At 42.3% G+C, this 22,677-nt stretch overlaps 1 protein-coding gene across 1 annotated transcript; it reads left to right on the top strand.

The window, feature by feature from the left end:
* Positions 1-11: 11 nt before the first annotated feature.
* Positions 12-20,869, top strand: FCF1 (FCF1 rRNA-processing protein). The gene is made up of 8 exons (XM_033187426.1): positions 12-82; positions 363-430; positions 2,045-2,116; positions 3,456-3,604; positions 11,969-12,041; positions 17,915-18,002; positions 19,260-19,354; positions 20,069-20,869. Exons 1-8 carry the CDS (start codon positions 80-82, stop codon positions 20,115-20,117), a joined length of 597 nt encoding a protein of 198 aa, XP_033043317.1. The 5' UTR covers positions 12-79; the 3' UTR covers positions 20,118-20,869.
* Positions 20,870-22,677: the final 1,808 nt, after the last annotated feature.

Here is a 22,677-nt window from a genome sequence, read left to right as displayed (position 1 = left end):
TTGCCGGAAGCAGTATGTGAATGACGTAGAAGTACTGCGCCGTTGGTGATTACGGAAGAACCTGGAGTGTGGCGTGACCATGGTGAGAGAAGAGGGTCCAAGAAGGGACGTTATCAGGCCGCACTGGTGGAGAAGGAGGGAGTCAGACTGTGGCCAAATTTCTGGCACATTGTCCTTGCATATTTTCATTCTGGTCTTAGCTCTTAAACTTCTCCGAGCGGTGCCTGTTATGCTTTACAGAGTGGGGAAGAGGGTCTGGGTATTTGAGGCAAAAAGGGAAGGCAATGGACAAGAGAAAAGAAGAGACTTTAAAAGATGCCATATGTTTCCAGCTCTTTTAATTCTAAAATTTCTGTTTCAAGGGGAAGCAAAAGAAAACAAGGAAGTATGCGACCATGAAGCGAATGCTTAGTCTCAGAGATCAGAGGCTGTGAGTATCTGGAATTAACTGCCCAAGGATATTCTAATAAGAGTCTAGAGAGGATAAGTAGTAAAAATTTTTGTTATTATTTTGTTTTTTACTTATAATATTGTATCTTCGATTTATATAGCATGAGATAACCAGTGTTTAACAGTAATTTAGCTCCTGAGCGCTCACACTGGGAAAGGCGATGGGAATTAAACATTTAAGTGTTCCCTTTTTCTACCGTTATATGCTTTGTCTGCCATATCGCATTTAAACCTCATGTCAGTTCGGTGAAGTCCGTATAATTCTCTTTACATTTTTACCATTACACTACTACATTCCCCTGGGGTGGGGCAGGGGGAGTGTTTCTTGTTGAAAGATGGCAAGGTTAGAGACCGTGTTTGTCTTGTGTCTCCAGTGCCTGGTACTCAAATCTTTTTTGTCAGAGAAAATGGGAAAACTCCAAGATATCTCCATTTTATAAGACGTCTCCATTTTATAAGTCTTACTAATATAAGAATCCAAATCACTGTGGAAGAAGAAAGTGAAGCGATATTCCCTGGTATGAAGAGGATCAAAGCAGTGTCCCTGCTTAAGTGTAGAATAAGCATAGCTATTAAATAAAGACTGATCTTCAATGAGTTTAAGAGTCTCAGAAAGCCAGGCGCAGTGGCTCACGCCTGTAATCAGTGGCTCACTTTGCGAGGCTAAGGTGAGTGGATTACCTGAGGTGAGGAGTTCGAAAGCAGCCTGGCCAACATGGTGAAACCCCGTCTCCACTAAAAACACAAAAAAAAGTCTCAGAATAAGAGAGTGGTCGTTAAAACCTTCAGAATTATTCTTCTCAGCCTTTAGTGTGGATGTATTGTGTGATTTTTATAATTAATTATAATTTCTAGTTAGGGGTTAAGTTCTGTATATGTGTTTTTACATTTTGGCCCTTTATAAGAAGCATATGGGATAATACTTTCCCCCTACTGTTAAAGCATCTGCATCTTCAGAAGATAACTGTCACCCTTTTACCCACTGCTTGGAAGTGGATTTTGATCCTTGATATGAGAGATTCTAAGAAAGAAATATAGTATAATCAGCTTTTATTTACTCATTAACAATTCTTATGCATTATTGGCATTACTGATTAATACTGATACTTCCAGGTACTGTACTTTGCACTAGTTATTTGCTCAGAAAGAGTATGCTGCCAGGCGCGGTGGCTCAAGCCTGTAATCCCAGCACTTTGGGAGGCCGAGACGGGTGGATCACGAGGTCAGGAGATCGAGACCATCCTGGCTAACACGGTGAAACCCCGTCTCTACTAAAAACTACAAAAAACTAGCCGGGCGAGGTGGCGGCGCCTGTAGTCCCAGCAACCCGGGAGGCTGAGGCAGGAGAATGGCGTGAACCTGGGAGGCGGAGCTTGCAGTGAGCTGAGATCCGGCCACAGCACTCCAGCCTGGGTGACAGAGCGAGACTCTGTCTCAAAAAAAAAAAAAAAAAAGAGTATGCTGATATTAACATGAAGAAGTCACAAAGTAGGATTTCTTCTGTAGACCAAAAAAATGGAACTTTAGATTTTTGAGATTTTAACTGCTGTGGTTTTTCTTCTCCCTTGGATTTAATTTACTTTTTTCTTCCTAGTAAAGAAAAGGATAGATTAAAACCTAAAAAGAAAGAAAAGAAGGATCCCAGTGCGTTAAAGGAAAGAGAAGTGTGAGTAATCAAACATTTGAAGTTCTCCTTTAAAACCATAGACCGCTTAGAAATCCAGGCTTTCCCTGAGCTGGTTTGCTAACTTATTTGTTAGTAAGTCTACCACAACTATGTAGATGAAAGTGATATTGATGAGCATGTATCAATTCCAGTGGTTTGAAGGTTTTTGGATTTTATGGAGCAGTAAAATTTCCCCTAAAATCCAGGAGATATTATCTAGGATTATTAACTTTTTCTTTGCCAGGGATCTTTTAAGAGACATAATTGCTATTGTTTAACACATCAGCATTTCATAAGAGAGACTATATCACCAAAAAAATTTAAAATATATTTTCAGGGCCGGGCGCGGTGGCTCAAGCCTGTAATCCCAGCACTTTGGGAGGCCGAGACGGGTGGATCACAAGATCAGGAGATTGAGACCATCCTGACTAACACGGTGAAACCCCGTCTCTACTAAAAAATACAAAAAACTAGCCGGGCGAGGTGGGGGGCGCCTGTAGTCCCAGCTACTCGGGAGGCTGAGGCAGGAGAATGGCGTAAACCCGGGAGGTGGAGCTTGCAGTGAGCTGAGATCTGGCCACTGCACTCCAGCCTGGGCAAAAGAACGAGGCTCCATCTCAAAAAAAAAAAATATATATATATATATATATATTTTTTTTTTTTTTTTCAGAATAAAGATATGTATATAAAGATATAAGACCTTTATATAAAGATATAAAGATATTTCATTCCTTTTGAGTAAATACATTTAACTTTATGAAAACTTTACCACATTTTCCTTATTTTTCTAATTTTGCCCTGGATTGGTAATGGATATATCATCACAGGTAGATACTGGTCTGTGGCCTAGCATTTGGAATCACTGTCATATTCAACCCAGACAACTTGGGCTAGGTGTGATACAGGTCCTGCTGTAGTGTATAATCCTAACATTAGACAAACTGTTCTCTATCACATTCCATAACAACAGTTTTAGAATCCTATAAGAATGACAAATGTGTTGGAGTATCATTCTAATCATACCTGTATTCTACCTCCCTGTGCCCATGATGACTCTACTCTTGCTAGAGGAAGAGGTGGAATGGATAATTGCTTTTTTTGTTTGTTTGTTTTTGATAATTGCTTTTTTAAAGTTGGTGACAAAAGTTGCCAGGGGAGCTGAGATTAAGATAATGATGTTACTTTCTTCCTTGCCTTCCTTTTTAGGATTTATTTCCAATGAACATATACAAAAGAGTTTACAGCAAACAGTCCCAAGCAGAGAGTTCTATTTTGTTTTTTGTTAATACTAGGGTATCAATGTAAATTTTGCTTTGTTCTTGTTTTCTTTTTCCTTCAGTCCCCAACACCCTTCCTGCTTATTTTTCCAATATAATACACAGCTGGGCCCACCTTACCACATCCTCGTTGATACCAACTTTATCAACTTTTCCATAAAAGCCAAACTGGACTTAGTGCAGTCAATGATGGACTGTCTGTATGCCAAGTGTGAGTATCATATTTTTATGTTTCCATGACATTTGTACAGAATAATTATATTTATACAAATACATGAAAAGAGGGAGAGGCTGGGCGCGGTGGCTCATGCCTGTAATCCTAGCACTGGTAGGCCAAGGCGGGCAGATCACGAGGTCAGGAGATCGAGACCATCCTGGCTAACACGGTGAAACCTCATCTCTACTAAAAATACAAAAAAATTAGCCGAGCGCGGTGGTGAGCGCCTGTAGTCCCAGCTACTTGGGAGGCAGAGGCAGGAGAATGGCGTGAACCCAGGAAGCGGAGCTTGCAGTGAGCCGAGATCATGCCACTGCACTCCAGCCTGGATGACAAAGCAAGACTCTGTCTCAAAAAGAAAAAAAAAGAAAAGAGGGAGATGGAGTTCTTATTAACTGAATTGCTGGCCATTTAATTTACGGTGGTCAACATAGCAATGACCATGTTTAATGAATTGAAGTATAATGCAAACTCGACTGGAAAAAATAAAACTTTCACAATTCAGAAAACACTTAGAATGCTTCGAGTATCATTATGGACATCAATTTTGAACATAGGGGAATTTTCTGTTTTAGAATTCTAGATTTTAAAATTCTGGATAAATGAAAAATCTGTTTTTCAGTATCTGTATTCTTTTATGTTAACAAGGATATGTTCTCCCTTCTGCCCCAGTGTTGAAACACTAAATACGACATTCTGCCATTTATGATCATAGCCCTAGAAGTTAGATAGATGATGGTCAGTTCCTAAGTTTATTCAGTTTGGTATTTATTCGTAGTACAGAGGATCTGAGGTAGTTTATTTATACCTAGGTATGTAATTTACCATTAATAGATTTCCCTTGTGTATTTATATATCCCCTCCTTTAAATGATCTTCCTTCACTACCATAAACAGGAAAAAGAAAACTAAGGCCATGTATGAGGCCTATCATAGTAAGATCTGTCCCATTTGTAGCAGGTTTATATTTATATATTTTTTAGTCACCTGGTCAGAGGTACGAATGAAAATTAGACTTAAACTTTGCTGTAGAGGATAAATTATTGGAATCAAAGGGAAAAATTTGTACCTCCCTTTTTAAGTTTTAAAGGCTACTATGTAATGAACAACAGTTACAGAGTGATAGAAATGTAAATGTTGTTTACTGATTTATTATAATGAGCAAGATGAGAAGATGGGGGTAAGGAATGTGTGAAGGAGGTATGAAAGCAGATTCTAAGAATGGCTGCCGCCAGGCGCAGTGGCTCACACCTGTAATCCCAGCACTCGCGGTAGCTCACACCTGTAATGCCAGCACTTTGGGAGGCCAAAGCAGGTAGATCATGAAGTCGAGATCGAGACCATTCTGGCCAACAAAGTGAAACCCCATCTCTCCTAAAAATACAAAAATTAGCTGGATGTGGTTGTGCGTGCCTGTAATCCTAGCTACTTGGGAGGCTGAGGCAGAAGAATTGCTGGAACCTGGGAGGTGGAGGTTGCACTAAGCCGAGATCGCGCCATTGCAGTTCAGCCTGGCGACGGAGGGAGACTCCGTCTAAAAAAAAAAAAAAAGAATGGCTGCCTACATTTATTAGCTGTATATGTTTATTAAGATGTGAAGGTAGCCACCAGATGAGAAAAAAAAGGAGCTAATGGAATAAAATAGTCTTCTCTACAGATCAGACCGTTGTTTTTTCATGTAGGCCTTTCTGTATTATTTTTTAAAGCTATATACATATACTTTTTAAATAAATCTTTTAGAAATAATCTAAAGTTGAGGTGCTACCAGGCCTGTAAGAATGAGGCTTGGGTAACCCTGTATGGGGGAAGACACTAAACTTGGTAGTCTCTTTGTATTTCCCATGGTATTTCTAATTGAGCTGCTTTTCCAGGAGTGCTGTGACCTACTTATCAATGAAATGGATAGATGGTCAAAGCATGGCCCTTTGCTTCCTTGGTGAATTACTTCCTTGACTCTATACCTCCACCAGTAATATCTAGATGGTGACTGTTAGAGCTTTAGTCAGGATCGCTTTAGTCTTATGGTTAGGCTTTCTTTAAATATGTATACTCTTTTTTTTTTTTGAGACAGTCTCGCTGTGTTACCCAGGCTGGAGTGCAGTGGTGTGATCTCAGCTCACTGCGACCTCTGCCTCCCAGGTTCAAGCAATTCTGCCTCAGCCACCCAAGTAGCTAGGACATGCTACCATGCCTATCTAATTTTTGTATTTTTAGTAGAGATGGGTTTCACCATATTGGTCAGGCTGGTCTTGAACTCCTGACCTCAGGTGGTCCACCCACCTCGGCCTCCCAAAGTGTTGGGATTGCAGGCGTGAGCCACCGTGCCTGGCCTTGGTTGCCCGTATACTTAAAGGAAGGCCTTTATCTTCCTCTTACCTTGAAAAGACCTCTTTGATCTTTTCATAGTTGCTGGTCTCTTCCATTTCCACTTTATAGTCCCAATAAGGAAGGATAATTTGCTTCCCATCAGCTTTCTCTTCTGCCTGTGAATCCTGAGGCTGTTACTTTCCCTTTCCTTATAGTGGTTTTCCTGAGCCTGCTTCCCGACTTCAGTTGCAAGCCTTTGCTTGCTTCACTGCTGCATGGCTCTGAAATTGGTCCTCTTAAAGAACACATTGCCTTGTTTCATGATCTCAGCATTAAAATATATACGTATATTTTGAGACGAAGTTTCACTCTGTGGCCTAGGCTGGAGTACAGTGGCGTGATCTCTGCTCACTGCAACCTCTGCCTCCCAGGTTCAAGTGATTCTCCTGCCTCAGCCTCCCGAGTAGCTGGGATTATAGGTGTGTGTGGCCATACCCAGCTAATTTTTGTGTAAAGTAGAGACGGAGTTTCTCAATGTTGGCCAGGCTGGTATCGAACTCCTGAGCTCAAGCATTCCGCCCACCTCGGCCTCCCAAAGTGTGGGGATTATAGGCATGAGCCACCACACCTGGCCAATATTAATGTACTTCTAAAAAATTCTAGCATAAAAAATTAAAGTTGGCCGGGCGCGGTGGCTCAAGCCTGTAATCCCAGCACTTTGGGAGGCCGAGACGGGTGGATCACGAGGTCAGGAGATCGAGACCATCCTGGCTAACACGGTGAAACCCCGTCTCTACTAAAAAATACAAAAAACTAGCCGGGCGACGTGGCGGCGCCTGTAGTCCCAGCTGCTCGGGAGGCTGAGGCAGGAGAATGGCGTGAACCCGGGGGGCGGAGCTTGCAGTGAGCTGAGATCCGGCCACTGCACTCCAGCTTGGGCGACAGAGCGAGACTCCGCCTCAAAAAAAAAAAAAAAAAAAAAAAAAAAATTAAAGTTGAAGCCTGGGCAACATAACAAGAACCCATGTCTACACAAAATTTAAAAATTAGCCAGGGGGCCGAGTGCAGTGGCTCACACCTGTAATCCTAGCACTTTGGGAAGCCGAGGCAGGCAGATCACCTGAGATAGGAGTTCAAGACCAGACTGGCCAACATGGTGAAACGCCGCCTCTACTAAAAATACAAAAATCAGCCAGTCCCAGCGGCATGTGCCTGTAATTCCAGCTACCTGGGAGGCTGAGGTAGGAGAATTGCTGGAACTTGGGAGGCAGAGGCCGCAGTGAGCTGAGATTGTGTCACTACACTCCAGCCTGGGTGACAGAGCGAGACTCTGTCTCAAAAAAAAAAAAAAAAAGCCAGGCATGGTGGTGTGCACCTGTGGTCCTAGCTACAGATGCTGAGGTGGGAGGATCACTTGAGCCTGGGAGGCCGAGGCTACAGTGAATTGTGATTATGCCACTACACTCCAGTCCAGTCAACAGAGCGAGACCCTGTCTTTAAAAAAAAAAAAAAGAAGAAGAAGAAGAAGAAGAAAAGAAAGTTGGGATGGGCAAGATCCTTCACACCTGTAGTCCCCGCAGGTTGGGAGGCCGAGGTGGGAGGAATTCTAGGCTTGACCTCAGGAGTTCAAGACCAGCCCAGGCAACATGGTGTGACCACATCTGTACAAAAAAAACTTTTTTAAAAAATCAAGCCAGGCATAGTGGCTCATGCCTGTAATTCCAACACTTTGGGAGGCCAAGGTGGGTGGATCGCTTGAGCCCAGGAGTTTGAGACCAGCCTGGGCAACATGGCAAAACCCTGTCTCTACCAAAAGAAACCACAAAAATTAGCTGAGCGTGGTGAAGCATGTCTGTGGTCCCATCTGCTTGGGAGGCTGAGGTGGGAGGATCACTTGAGCCTGGGAGGTTGAGGCTGTGCTGAGCCATGTCCATGTCACTGCCCTCCAGCCTGGGTGACAGAAAAAGAACCTGTCTTAAAAGGGGGAGTGGGAAGAAAGTTGCTTATAATGCATTTCCTAAAAGGGGCATTTACAAAAAGTCATAAATAACTGTGTGAGAGGGAGGGTTAATTTTATTTATTGATGAAAATGGCCTGTAACCCCAGTACTTTGGGAGGCCGAGGCACACGGACTACCTGAGGTCTGGAGTTCAAGACCAGCGTGGCCAACATGGCAAAACTCTCTCTCTACTCCAAAAAAAATTAGCTGGGCATGGTGGCAGGCCCCTATAATTCCAGCTACTCAGGAGGCTGATGCAGGAAAATTACTTGAACCCCAGAGGCAGAAATTTCAGTGAGCCAAGATCGTACCATTGCACTGCAGCCCAGGCAGCAAGAGCGAAACTCCATCTCAAAAAAGAAAATGAATCATATATTATTTTTTTCTTTATAAAACAGATTTACTGAAATATAATTGACTCCCTTTACAACTATACAGTTCATCCCTTTAAAGTATACAGTTCAGTGATTTCTAGTTGTGCATCATCCATCACCATAGTCAATTTTAGAACTTCCATTATCCCAGGAAGAAACCTGGAGACCCTTAGCCATCACCCTGCAACCCTCACCATTCTATTTTTGGGCAACCACTAATCTACTTTCTTTTGCTATAAATTTCCCTATTCTGGACATTTAATAAAAATAGAATCTTACAATATTTGGTCCTCTTTCATTTAGTATACTGTTTTCAAGGATCATTTATATTACAGCTTGTATCAGTACTTCATTTCTTTTTATTACTGAATAATATTCCACTGTATGGATAGATCACATTTTAATCATTTCTACTTGCTTCTTACATTGAACTATATATTTTGAACATTTTTCCATGGCATGTGTACTAAATGGGCCTCATTCTTTTATTTTGAGTCGGGGTCTTGCTCTGTCAACCAGGCTGGAATACAGTGGTCTGAGCCAATAGCTCACGGCAGCCTCAACCTCCAGGTCTCAAGTGATCCTCCAGCCACAGTCTCCCAAGTAGCTGAGACTACTGGAAAGAGCCACTATGCCTGGCTGTTTTATTTATTTATGTTTTGTAGAAACAAGGTATCAGTCATGTTGCTCAAGGTTTTTTTTTTTTTTTTTTGAGACAGGGTCTTAACTCTGTCACCCAGGCTGGAGTGCAGTGGTGTGATCTCAGCTCACTGCAGCCTCGGCTTCCTGGATTCAAGCAATTCTCATGCCTCAGCCTCCCACTAGCCAGGATTGCAGGTGTGTACCACTACACCCACCTTATTTATTTATTTATTTATTTATTTATTTTTGTGGCAGAGCCTCACTCTGTCACCCGGGCTGGAGTGCAGTGGCGCAATCTCGGCTCACTGCAACCTCTGCCTCCAGGCTTCAAGTGATTCTCCTGCCTCAGCTTCCTAAGTAGCTGGGATTACAGGCATTCACCGCTATGTTGTATTTTTAGTGGAGACGGGTTTCACCATGTTGACCAGACTGGTCTCGAACTCCTGACCTCAGGTGACCCGCTCGCCTCAGCCTTCCAAAGTGCTGGGATTACAGGCGTGAGCCACTGTGCCCAGCCCTAATTTTTATATTTTTAGTAGAGATGGGGTTTTGCCATGTTGGCCAGGAATTCTTTTTTAGAGTCACATATGGCCAGGCGTGATGGCTCACGCCTATAATCCCAGCATTTTGGGAGTTCAAGGCAGGTGGATTGCTTCAGGTCAGGAGTTCAAAACCAGCCTGACCAACAGAGTGAAACCCCGTCTCTACTAAAACTACAAAAATTAATTGGGCATGGTGGAGGGCGCCTGTAATCCCAGCTACTCGGGAGGCTGAGGCAGGAAATCGCTTGAACCTGGGAGGCAGAGATCACGCCACTATACTCCAGCCTGGGCAACAAAACGAGACTTGAGACTTCCTCTCAAAACAAAATAAAAAATGAATAAAGTTACATACTATAATCGCTTCTCGGCCTTTTGGCTAAGATCAAGTGTAAAGTTACATACTATTCTGTTGTTTAAATACATAATTTTTTTTTTTTTTTTTTTTTATTTTTTATTTTTTATTTTTTGAGACGGAGTCTCGCAGTCGCCCAGGCTGGAGTGCAGTGGCCGGATCTCAGCTCACTGCAAGCTCCGCCTCCCGGGTTTACGCCATTCTCCTGCCTCAGCCTCCCGAGTAGCTGGGACTACAGGCGCCCGCCAACTCGCCCGGCTAGTTTTTTCTATTTTTTAGTAGAGACGGGGTTTCGCCGTGTTAGCCAGGATGGTCTCGATCTCCTGACCTCGCGATCCACCCGTCTCGGCCTCCCAAAGTGCTGGGATTACAGGCTTGAGCCACCGCGCCCGGCCAAATACATAATTTTTTAAACCCAGTATCTTATTAGGTATTTGGATTATTTCCAGGTTCTACCCAATTAACAAGTCTATAGTAAATATCCTTATGAATATGTCTCCGTAAAAGTGTATTTCTTTAGGATACATTGTCTAGAAGCTGTATTATATATCAAGGGATTTGTGTATTTTTAATAGGTATTGCAAATTTGCCCTCAAATAGTTATACTAATGTATATACCTACAAACTTAGCATGAGAATACTTGTTTCCTCAATATTGGATATTTTCTTTTTTTCTTTTCTTTTTTTTTTTTTTTGAGATGGAGTTTCGCTCTTGACACTCAGGCTAGAGTGCAATGGTACGATCTTGGCTGATTGCAACCTCCATCTCCTGGGTTCAACTGATTCTCCTGCCTCAGCCTCCCAAGTGGCTGGGATTACAGGTGCCCAACACCATGCCCAGCTATTTTTTTTATTTTTAGTAGAGACGGGTTTCACCGTGTTGGCCAGGCTAGTCTCGAACTCCTGACCTCAGGTGATCCGCCTGCCTCAGCCTCCCAAAGTGCTGGGATTATAGACGTGAGCCACTACGCCCGGCCAATATTGGGTATTTTCATCTGTTTAATCTTTGCCACTCTTCTAGGTGCCACTCTTCCCAGTCTTTGGCCCAATAGACTCGGTTCAAATGTTGGCTTTACCATTTGCTATCTATTTAGTTAACTTCTTTGTGTCTCAGGTTCCTCACTTCTAAAATAGGGATGATGATTTTTTTTTAACTTATTATATGGCTTTCTGTTTGATAGTTGTCAAACAGAAATTTTTATGTGATCAGATTTACATTATCTGGCTAATTTCATGGTTTCTTGTGGTTCACATTTAAATTTTATTTCATCTAAGACAGGCACAGTGGCTCACGTCTGTAATCCCAGCACTTTGGGAGCCCAAGACAGGAGTAGTGATTAATCCCAGGAGTTCAAGACAGCCTGGGCAACATGGCAAAGCCCCATCTCTACAAAAAAAAAAAAAATGTTTTTTTTTAAATTAGCTGGTCATAGTAGAGTGTACCTGTGGTCCTAGCTACTTGGGAGGCTGAGGTGGGAGGATCATTAGAACCCAGGAGGATCACTAGAACCCAGGAGGTCGAGGCTGCAGTGAGCTGAGATCGTGCCACTGCATTCCAGCCTGGGCAACAGAGCAAGACTCTGTCTCAAAAAAATAAAATAAAAATAAATAATTTTTTTTCCCATCAGAAACTTACATTAATATAAAAATAATGATGGAGTTCAGCTTAGTTTTTTTTTCCCCAGATATGTTTATAACAGGGAATCTGCAATTTGGGGTTGGGACAGTCTTAGTTTCTTAGGGGTTTCTTTTTTTTTTTTTTTTTGAGACGGAGTCTCGCTGTGTCACCCAGGCTGGAGTGCAGTGGCGCAATCTCGGCTCACTGCAAGCTCTGCCTCCAGGGTTCACGCCATTCTCCTGCCTCAGCCTCCCAAGTAGCTGGGACTACAGGCGTCCGCTGCCACGCCCAGCCAATTTTTTGTATTTTTAGTAGAGATGGGGTTTCACTGTGTTAGCCAGGATGGTCTTGATCTCCTGACCTGGTGATCCACCCGCCTTGGCCTCCCGAAGTGCTGGGATTACAGGCGTGAGCCACCGCGCCCAGCCATGTCCTGCGTCTTTTTAAAACTCTGAGCTGGGATATAATTCAGGGATAATTTCTTTTACAAGTTCTGTTCTTAATGTGAATTTTTTTCCCTGGCAGGTATCCCTTGTATAACTGACTGTGTAATGGCTGAAATTGAGAAATTGGGGCAGAAGTATCGAGTGGCTCTAAGGTAGGAGGGAGGTAGACTAGATCTGTTCTAGATTAATATACTGAAGATTCATCTGTTTGCTGTTTAAAGATTTCTTGGCCAGTTAGTTTAAGTGAAAATTGTGCAAAACTATTTATCATTTTTGAGGGGGTTGTTTTGGTCTTTCTCTCATGCAAAAATCAGTTCCAGTTAGAGTAAGTATTTAAACTTTTAATACAAAATACAGAGAATATCTTGGCTGTGTTCAGTGGCCTGTAATCCCGGTACTTTGGGAGGCCGAGGCAGGCGGATTACCTGAGGTCAGGAGTTTGAGACCAGCCTGACCAACATGGAGAAACCCTATCTCTTCTAAAAATACAAAATTAGTCGACTGTGGTGGCGGGTGCCTGTAATCCCAGCTACTCGGGAGGCTGAAACAGGAGAATCGCTTGAACCCAGTAGGCGGAGGTTGCAGTCAGCCTAGATTGCACCATTGCACTCCAGCCTGGGCAACAAGAGCAAAACTGTCTCAAAAAAAAAAAGAGTATCTTCATGAAATTAAATGTTTGTGTATAGCAAAACTTATCATTAACAAAGTAAACAGACATACATAATCAACAAAGGGCTTATTTTCAAAATGCATAAAGAACTTCACATCCATAAGAAAAACACAATTCTGGCCGGGCGCAGTGGCTCAAGCCTGTAATCCCAGCACTTTGGGAGGCCGAGACGGGTGGATCACGAGGTCAGGAGATCGAGACCATCCTGGCTAACACGGTGAAACCCCATCTCTACTAAAAATACAAAAAACTAGCCGGGCGAGGTGGCGGGCGCCTGTAGTCCCAGCTACTCCGGAGGCTGAGGCTGGAGAATGGCGTGCACCCGGGAGGCGGAGCTTGCAGTGAGCTGAGATCCGGCCACTGCACTCCAGCCCGGGCGACAGAGCAAGACTCCGTCTCAAAAAAAAAAAAAAAAAAAAAAAGAAAAACACAATTCTTAAATTCACAATGAGTTGTCATTTAATGCCCATTAGATTGGCAAAAATTTTTTAATGAGCTTGACAATGCCGAGAATAGTTAAGACTGTGAAGCAATGGAAATTCTCATACTTAACTACTAAGGGTATAAATTGGTCATCACTTTGGAGAGCAACTTGACAGTATCTGGTAAAATCCAGGTTGTTCATGCTCTTAACAACACAGTCTTTTAACCTGGAGATCACAGTCTGTAGGTAATTAAATTAGTTTAAAGGATCACGATGCATGGTGGGTTTGGGGGTTTTTTTGTGTTTGTTTTGGTTTGTTTTTGTTTTGTTTTGTTTTTGAAGCAAGGTATTGCTCTGTCACCCAGGCTGGAGTGCAGTGCCACAATCAGGGCTCACTGCAGCCTCGACCTCCTGGGCTTAAGCAGTCCTCCTGCCTCAGCACCCTCAAGTAGCTGGGACTACAGGCATGCAACACCTTACATGGCCAGTTTTTTAAAATTTCAGTAGAGACTAGGTCTCACCATGTTGCCTAGACTAGTCTTGAAGTCCTGGGCTCAAGTGATCCTCCCACCTTGGCCTCTCAAAGTGCTGGGATTATAGGCATGAGCCACCACACCCGACCCCTGAGTATATTTTTTAGTGTAATAGAAGAAACTGTAGGCTGGGCATGGTGGCTCATACCTGTAATCCCAACACCCTGGGAGGCTGAGGCGAACAGATTGTTTGAGCCCAGGATTTCCAGTCCAGCCTGGGCATCATGGTGAAACCCTGTCTCTACAAAAAGTAAAAAAATTAACCAGGCGTGGTGGCACACACCTGTAGTCTCAGCTACTCGGGAGGCTGAGGTGGGAAGATTGCTTGAGCCCAGGAGGCAGAGGTAGCAGTGAGCTGAGATGGTACCACTGCACTTTAGCCTGGGTGATAGAGTGAGACTCTGTCTCAAAAAAAAAAGAAAGAAATTATAAAATATTAGCATGAATATGTAGAAAAAATTGGGTACTGCTTCACAAAAGTTTTTTCGCTGTTATATGTGTGTATATGTATATGTGTGCATACTGTATGCTAGATAAAATCTAATACTATGAGTTCTAGTAAAAAAAGAAAAGAAAAAAAGATTGCTATACAGATGTTCACTACTATTGGAGTCAAGTATTGGCATCTTTTTATGTATGTAATAGCAAAAGATTGCAGGCAGCCAAAAGAAATGGCTTTTCTTAAGCCATTAAGAAAATAAAGGATGGCCAGGCATGGTGGCTCATGCCTGTAATCTCAGCACTTTGGGAGGCCGAGGCAGGCAGATCATTTGAGGTCAGGAGTGATCCTGAACATGGTGAAACCCTGTCTCTACTAAAATACAAAAATTAGCCAGGCATGGTGGTGGCCGCCTGTAATCCCAGCTACTCTGGAGGCTGAAGCAGGAGAATCATTTGAACCCAGGAGGCGGAGGTTTCAGTGAGCCGAGGTCGTGCCACTGTACTCCAGCCTGGGCTACAGAGCAAGACTCTGTCTCCAAAAAAAAAAAAAAAAAAAAAAAAAGGACTGGGTACAGAGGCTGACGTATAATCCCAACACTTTGTGAGGCCAAGTCGGGAGGATTGCTTGAGCCCAGGAGTTTGAGACCAGCCTGGCCAACATAATGAGACCCTGGCTCTACAAATTTTAAAAAAAATTAGCCAGGCGTGGTGGCATATGCCTGTAGTCATAGCTACTGTGGCGGTTGAGCCAAGAGAATTGCTTGAGCCCAGGAGTTCGAGGTTGCAGTGAGCTATGATCACACCACTCCACTCCAGCCTGGAAAACAAAGTGAGACCTTGTCTCTTTAAAAAAGAAAGAAAAGAACAGGTAAGCTGTGGAATGCTTGTTAATAAAATACTATACAGGAGTGAAGATGAGTGAACTAGAGGTATGTGTCAATATGGATAAATCTCAAAAACAATACAAAATATTTAAAAAAAAAAAACCAGCAGTCAGGCACTGTGGCTCACTCCTGTAATTCCAGCAGTATTGGGAGCCCAAAGCAGGAGGATTCTTTGAGCCCAGGAATTTGAGACCAGCCTGGGCAACATAGTGAGACCCAATGTCTATGAAACATTTTAAAATTAGCTAGGCATAGTGGCAGGTACTTGTATTCCCAGCTAATTGCGAGGCTGAGGTAGAAGGATTGCTTGAGCCAAGGAGGTTTGAGATCATACCACTGCACTCTAGCCTGGGAGACAGTGAGACCCTGTCTTAAAAAAAAAAAAAAGAGCACTGCTGAGCACTGTTACACACACCTCTAGTTCCAGTTACTTGGGAAGCTGAGGCAGAAGGATCACCTGAGCCGAGGATTTTCAAGCCAGCCTAGACAACAAGACTGCAGTCTCTTTAAAAAAAAAAAAAAAAACAAGAACATATGTGGAGTACACCATTTATCTAAAGTTTAAAAACATGCAAACCAATTCTGCATTGTTTATAGATATGTATATATGCTTTTTTTTTTTTTTTTAAGACACATTCTCTCTCTGTCGCCCAGGCTGGAGTGCAGTGATGCTATCACAGCTCACTACAGCCTTAACCTCTCCAGCTCAAGTGATCCTCTTGCTTTGGCCTCCCAAGTAGCTGGGACTACAGGTGCATACCACTATGCATGTCTGATTTTTTTTTTTCCCTTTTGCATGGCTAATTTTTTAAAAATTTGCTTGGTAGAGGCCGGGCATGGTCGTTCATGCCTGTAATCCTGGCACTTAGGAAGACTGTGGCAGGCAGATCACCTGAGGCTAGGAGTTCAAGACCAGCCTGACCAATGTGGTGAAACCTCATCTCTGCTAAAAACACAAAAATTAGCTGGGGGTGGTGGCAGGCACCTATAATCCCAGCTACTAGGGATGCTGAGGCAGGAGAATTGCTTAAGCCTGGGAGGCAGAGGCTGCAGTGAGCCAAGATCATGCCACTGCACTCCAGCCTAGGCAACAGAGCAAGACTCGATCTCAAAAAGGCTGGGCATGGTGGCTCACGCCTGTAATCCCAGCACTTTGGGAGGCTGAGGTAGGCAGATCATCTGAGGTCGGGAGTTCTAGACCAGCCTGGCTAACATGCCCATAATCCCAGCTACTCAGGAGGCTGAAGCAGGAGAATCGCTTGAACCCGGGAGGCAGAGGTTGCAGTGAACTGGGACCATGCCACTGCACTCCAGTCTGGGTGAAAGAGTGAGACTCCATCTCTGGGGAAAAAAAAATTTTTTTTGGTAGAGATAGGGTCTCACTATATTGCCCAGCTGGTCTCAAACTCCTGGTCTCAAGTGATCTTTCTGCTTTGACCTCCCAAAGTGCTGGGATTATAGTCATGATCCTCCAGACGCAGCCTGACAATTTTTAAAACAATAAAAACAAGGAATGAGAGGGGAGAAAATAGAGGCACCAAGTGGAAACACTAAGTTTGGCTGTCAAGAGATGCAGAAATGTGGTGTTAGCTGGAGGGGGGTATAGGTAAAAAGATTATTTTTCTGTTTTTAAGACAGAATATACGACAGCATGTTAGTATGTTTCTGGGAGAGAGCTAGTAGAGAGGAGATAAGTGATTTCAGGAGTAAAGAGATAACCGAAGGAGCATAGTCCTAGACTGTTGCCCACCTAGTTTGTCAGCAACCAGTCCATCCTCCCTCTAGCATATCCTCCCCCGCACAGCCTGCTTAGTTTTTCCTAGACAGAGCTTTGTCCCCCAGAAATCTTTAATGACTCCTCATTACCTGTGTCATCACACTCCTCAGCCTGGCACTGGAGACTCTTTCTAGCCCCATTTCATTCTTCTCTCCACAAACACTCTTCCCCCAGCCAGAAAGATGTGTTTACTCTTCCCCAAACACCAAGAAACCATTTTACAGTTGTCTGGTGTCCTATTTGGTACCCTCACATTGCTTGGCACATTCTTTAATCTTATTTCACCCCTATGTCATTTTTTTCTAAATATTCCCAACCCACATTGACCTAGCACTGAACTACTGCAATATGGAGGAGTATTTGTGTTGTACTTGATACATATGTGCTGTCTTGTATTTTTCTTCATTTCAGTGACTCATCATCATTGTTAATAGAAAGAGCATGGCTCTCAGAGTCACGCAGAGTTGGGGTTTTTCTTTTTCAATTATGTATGGAAATAATACATGTTTGAATATTTTATGGCAAACAATATAAGCATATACATATAGTAAAAGCTAAAAGTCTGCCTCTACATTCATACTTTGTCCATTCTAATACCCCAAGAGTGACAACTGAGAAAGGTTAATGTATTTTTCCAGACCTTTTTCTGTGCAAATGCAAATCTAGATAGAGTATTGGAAAGAAGGATTTGTATTTTATTAATTAAATCATATATATATATATATGCATATGCCCTGCTTTGTTTATTCAACAATTTAGCGTAGGTCCTTCCACATTGGTACGTACAGCTCTACCTCACTTTTTTTTTTAATAGGATAAGGGCACCAAAATGTGTTTAACTTTTACCTTTCTAATGGATATTTTGATTTTTTCACTTACTGTATACTGTGCTGAGTGATCATCCTTGTGCCTATATTCTTGTTCATTTGTGTGTAAGACAGCTTCTTAAAAGTGTAATGGTTAGGTTAAAATGGGTTTTGTTTTTGAATCCTGGCTTTTCCCAGCTGTATAGCTTTGAATAAAGTAATTTAATCTCTCTAAGCCTGCTTCCTCGTCTGTAGAACAGGTATATAATAACTCAGAATTTTGTGCTGATTAAATGATCCAAAGCACACCAGCTGTCAGGCAGGAAGCCTTCATTCCCTGCCCCGTGAATTGTCTTTCCAGTGAGAGGATAAACTTCAGGAGGAGAGCAGTGCCTTAAAATCTCTGCGTAGATCTTGTTACTTTTATTGCACTGATTAAAACTCAGAAAGTTATCCAGTTAATTGAACGTTTTCTTTAATCCACCTACAGGATCGCCAAAGATCCAAGATTTGAACGATTACCATGTACACACAAAGGGACCTATGCAGATGACTGCTTAGTACAGAGAGTAACTCAGGTATTATCAGTTCATAACTGTTTACTTTGTACTTTAAAAAAAAAAAAAAAACGTAAACTATTGTCTCCTGAATGTTCATGGTCAGTAAAGCATCTAGGAATATACATTGTGGTTAAAAAAAAAATGGCATAGCATTCCTTCATAAGAAGCATAGGTGTCTTCATTTACTTGAGAAAGTGGATTGAAAATGTACACTCTAACCATAATAGAAAGAGCACAGGCTTGGGGAGGAGACACGGGTTTCAGATCTCAGCACCTGCATTTACTGGCTATGTGATTTGGGACATTTAACTGATTCTTTATCTCACAAATCTCTGTAAAATGATTTTAAGTGAGTTAATGTGGAACCCATTTACTTTTGATGTAGGAATTTTGTTCCTCTTTGTGATGCCTAATCCAAAAGTGCTTTTACATATACCTAGGGTATCTGAGAGTCTCCCAAGGTGCTATTTCACACATACCCTAGAATAAGTAGGTTTTTAATTCCTTCATTAAGCACCACAAGGACTTCTGCTACTGAGTGCTTTTATAAGGGCCTCTCTTTGTTGATGATAAGCTTCATCTACTGACCACAGAGCCATCCCTTTAGTCACTTCAACCCATAGGTGGGGCCAGTATTTCCCACAGCACGGCTGACACCACTCTGCCACTTTATATAAAACTCAGTAGGAGAGTCAGACATGACAGAAGTGAAGCTTCCTACAAAATAGCTTTCACCTGACAGCTAAATGGTACTGCTTTTATAACCACTAGGCTCTAGTTTCAGGCCCTGAAGATCCTATTTAGGCTTCCTGTTTCGGGGGTAGCCTACCTCTAACATCAGTAGACCCAGAGCACACCCAAGCCCCAAGATCTAGGGAAAGGAGGGAGCTATGGCCTCCAAATTAAGGCACTTTTTATCGATACCATGGAGTTCCTCGGAGCATTTTCCCAAAACTAAAGAATTATCTGCCCCAAGCGTGAAAATCCCTTTCATTTATGAGCAGAAAACAGTTTGCAGCTTGTGAATGGTTTTCTACCTTCTCCTCCTCAAGATTCTTAATGCTGCATTCAGCCCAGGCAACTTGTTTATTTTATATAACAAGATTACGAGCTCCTAGAACATAGTAGCTACTCAACAAATTGTTACAGCCTGCCCTTCGCTACTTACCGTGAAAATGAACTATTCTCACACTAGTCAGTGGTTGTGCCATTATCCAGTAGTCACTAAGTGTGCTCAGTGACCTCAGTGTGAACATCACTCCATGTCTCTTACAGCATAAGTGTTACATTGTGGCCACAGTTGACCGGGACCTTAAAAGAAGAATCCGTAAGATTCCTGGAGTTCCTATCATGTACATTTCTAACCACAGGTGAGAGATTTCTCTTGGGGAAGGGAATAGAAATATATAATTGGTATCAATTGAAAATGAGGACAAGTGATAAGGTTATAATGGATTTGAAAGAAATTATTGTGTCAAATGTTTACATAGTTATGTTTGAAAAAATGAGGCAAAGCAAGAGATAGGGCAAAAGAGAGAGAGAGGATTTAAGGAATGAGGCAAACATTTAAATTGTTAGAATAAGATTACTGGAAGAAATAGATGCATTGTTTTAAACAAAAGCAGTAATTTAAATCAAACTGATCTTTTTGGCCAGAAATGCCTATTTTGAAAGAATTTTTTTTTTATTAACACCTCATCTGAGAAATGGAAAGCTTATTTAAAAAAAAAAAAAAAAGCTATTATCCTTGGCTATTTTATGTCAGTCCTCAGACATATTTTCCAGCTTTTCAGCTTGGGGAGAGCACAATGTGGTAGGAAATCTGTGGACTAAGAAGTTGGACTTACTGATCTCAGATCCTCGGTTCCCCTCTTGCTGACTTGTGTGACTTTGAAAAAACAATCATATTGTATTATAGTCAGCATTTTGCTGTAAATCATTCATTATGATGTTCCCCTAAATTGTTCCCACTGACAAAAAGGATTCACAGCAGGGGTGAGAGTATTGCAGTCTGTAAATGATGGGTTTTTAGATGAGTTCTCTTCCCATCTTTCTTACCAGTGTTAATTTTTTGTCCTGGTCAGATACAACATCGAACGGATGCCAGATGATTATGGAGCCCCTCGATTCTAATTCTTATAAGACACAATTCCTCTGCCTTTCTTCAGCCAGCTTTCTCTTGTTGCCAGTTCATTACATGAAATGTAGTGGGATTTTTAAGGAATCAGAGAGACCAATGGAGTTCAGGAAGATATTTATTATTTAGGTGCACCAGACCAGTTAGATTAACATCCAAAGGACTGAGCCCCGAACAAAGAGTTAAGTTACTATTTAAGCATTTCGTGGGGCGGCGGGGCGGGATCTATGCAGGGGGAAGCACATTACAGAAGTGAGAAAGACAATTAATTGAGACATGCATTACATCATTTCTTACTTTTCAAGGAAAAACATGTTTTATGACTTGAGTTTATCTGTCTAGTTACCTTGCAGCTGCACAGCTAGAGAAACAGGGTATTTACAATGCCTGGGAAAGGAGGAGAGATAAGGCTCACTAGCCACAGAAAAACAGGCAGTTAATTTTTAAAGGACTCCAGCTCTTTCTCTTTCTCACAGGGAATTGGGTTCCCTTACATACAACTGAGTTTCTGCTTACACATTTTAAAATTTCTTTTAATTCCTTTTCCAATGCAATAGCATGAATTATTATTCTGTTGACCTATTTGCCCTATTATGAGCTGAGGGTAGTTAGATATGCTCACTCTTTTTTTTTTTTTTTCCCTTGAGACGAAGTTTTGCTCTGTCAGCAGGCTGGAGTGTAGTGGCGCGATCTGGGCTCACTGCAACCCCTGCCTCCCAGGTTCAAGTGATTCTCCTGCCTCAGCCTCCTGAGTAGCTGGGATTACAGGTACATGCCACCATGCCCAACTAATTTTTTTTTTTTTTTTCAGTAGAGACAAATACAGAAAAATAGGCCTCGGCCTCCCAAAGTGCTGCAATTACAGGCGTGAGCCACTGTGCCTGGCCTGCTCACTTTCTGATGCTGCTTTTTTGTTGTTTGTTTGTTTTGAGACAGAGTCTCGCTCTGTCACCAGGCTGGAGTGTAGTGGCACGATCTCGGCTCACTGCAACCTCTGCCTCCCAGGTTCAAGCGATTCTCATGCCTCAGCCTGTGGATTAGCTGGGACTACAGGTGCACGCCACCATGCCCAGCTAATTTTTGTGTTTTTAGTAGAGACGGGGTTTCACCATGTGGGCCAGGATGGTCTCGATCTCTTGACCTTGTGATCCGCCCACCTCAGCCTCCCAAAGTGCTGGGATTACAGGCATGAGCCACTGTGCCCGGTCACTGATACTGTTCTGAAATTGATATTTTGTCTCATAAAAATTAGTCCAGGCACGGTGGCTCACACCTGTAATCCCAGCACTTTGGGAGGCCAAGGTGGGTGGGTCACCTGAGGTCAGGAGTTCGAGACTAGCCTGGATAAGATGGCAAAACCCCATCTCTACTAAAACTACAAAAAAAATTAGCTGAATGTGGTGTCACGTGCCTATAATCCCAGCTACTGGGGAGGCTGAGGCAGGAGAACCTGTTGAACCCAGGAGGCAGAGGTTGCAGTGAGCTGAGATTGCACCACTGCATTCCAGCCTGGGTAACAGAGTGAGACTGTCTCAAAAAAATAAAAAATAAAAAATAATGATGGTCAAAGGGTATAAAATCTCAGACAAGAAGAATATGTTTTATACTTTTTTTGAGTTCTGTTGTACAGTGTGGTGCATTATACTTAATAATGGAGTATTATACATTTCAAAATTGATATTCTCATCACAGAAATGTATTTGAAGTATTGGATATGTCAACTAGCTTGATTTAACTATTCCATATTCTATCCACAATTTGTGACATTACTTTGTAACTCATAAATTTGTACAATTATGAACTGTCAATTTACAATAAAAAAGTTTTATTGCATCTTTTTAGAAATCAGATATTCTGATGATTGCTCACATAATTTGATGGTCATTGTTTTATACTGATTTACTCAATAAACATTTATTAAATGTATACTAGGTGCTTAATAAGATATGGTCCTGCCCTCAAGACAGTCATTATGGTGGGAGAGAAAAACATGTAAATGAATAAATACCGTAAAATAGCAGTGTTAGGGTAAAAGTTTCAGAGGCATGTCATGGGCACCTAAAGGTGGAATGATTTTTTTCTACTGGTTGGGATGGGGAGGAAGGAAAGGCCAGTGGTCGTGTGGTTTGAGCTAATCTTGAAAATGAATAGGTGCTTCTCCAATAAATTAGGAATAGAAGATGAAGCATAGGAAACAGTATGAACAAAAGCAAGGATGTACAGTGTTACTCAGAGTGAATGTGCTTGGCCTGTTCAGATAGCTGCCAGAAGGTTTTTATGACTCGAATATAGGGAATCTCATCAGGGAAGGGTTCTGTACCCACATGAGACTCCAGAGGAAGGAGGGGGTCTTACATGACATGCCAAAGGGTCTGGACTTAATCCATAGGTCAATAGGGTGCTATTGGCCGGGGATGGTGGCTCATGCCTATAATCCTAGCACTTTGGGAGGCCGGGGTAGGCGGATCACCTGAGGTCAGAAGTTAGAGACCAGCCTGGCCAACATGGTGAAACCTCATCTCAATTAAAAATACAAAAATTAGCTGGGCATGGTGG

This window comes from Trachypithecus francoisi, unplaced genomic scaffold (assembly GCF_009764315.1).
Source record: "Trachypithecus francoisi isolate TF-2019V2 unplaced genomic scaffold, Tfra_2.0 Lachesis_group3, whole genome shotgun sequence".
NCBI classification, from domain to species: domain Eukaryota; kingdom Metazoa; phylum Chordata; class Mammalia; order Primates; family Cercopithecidae; genus Trachypithecus; species Trachypithecus francoisi.
This window is presented reverse-complemented; position numbering and strand designations above follow the sequence as displayed.

Bases quoted from the DNA above. Each gene is read 5' to 3' on its own strand.
- FCF1 (XM_033187426.1), top strand. The intron at 18,003-19,259 runs GTATTATCAGTT...TGTCTCTTACAG, and splicing joins TAGTACAGAGAGTAACTCAG to CATAAGTGTTACATTGTGGC. The intron at 19,355-20,068 runs GTGAGAGATTTC...TGTCCTGGTCAG, and splicing joins ATGTACATTTCTAACCACAG to ATACAACATCGAACGGATGC.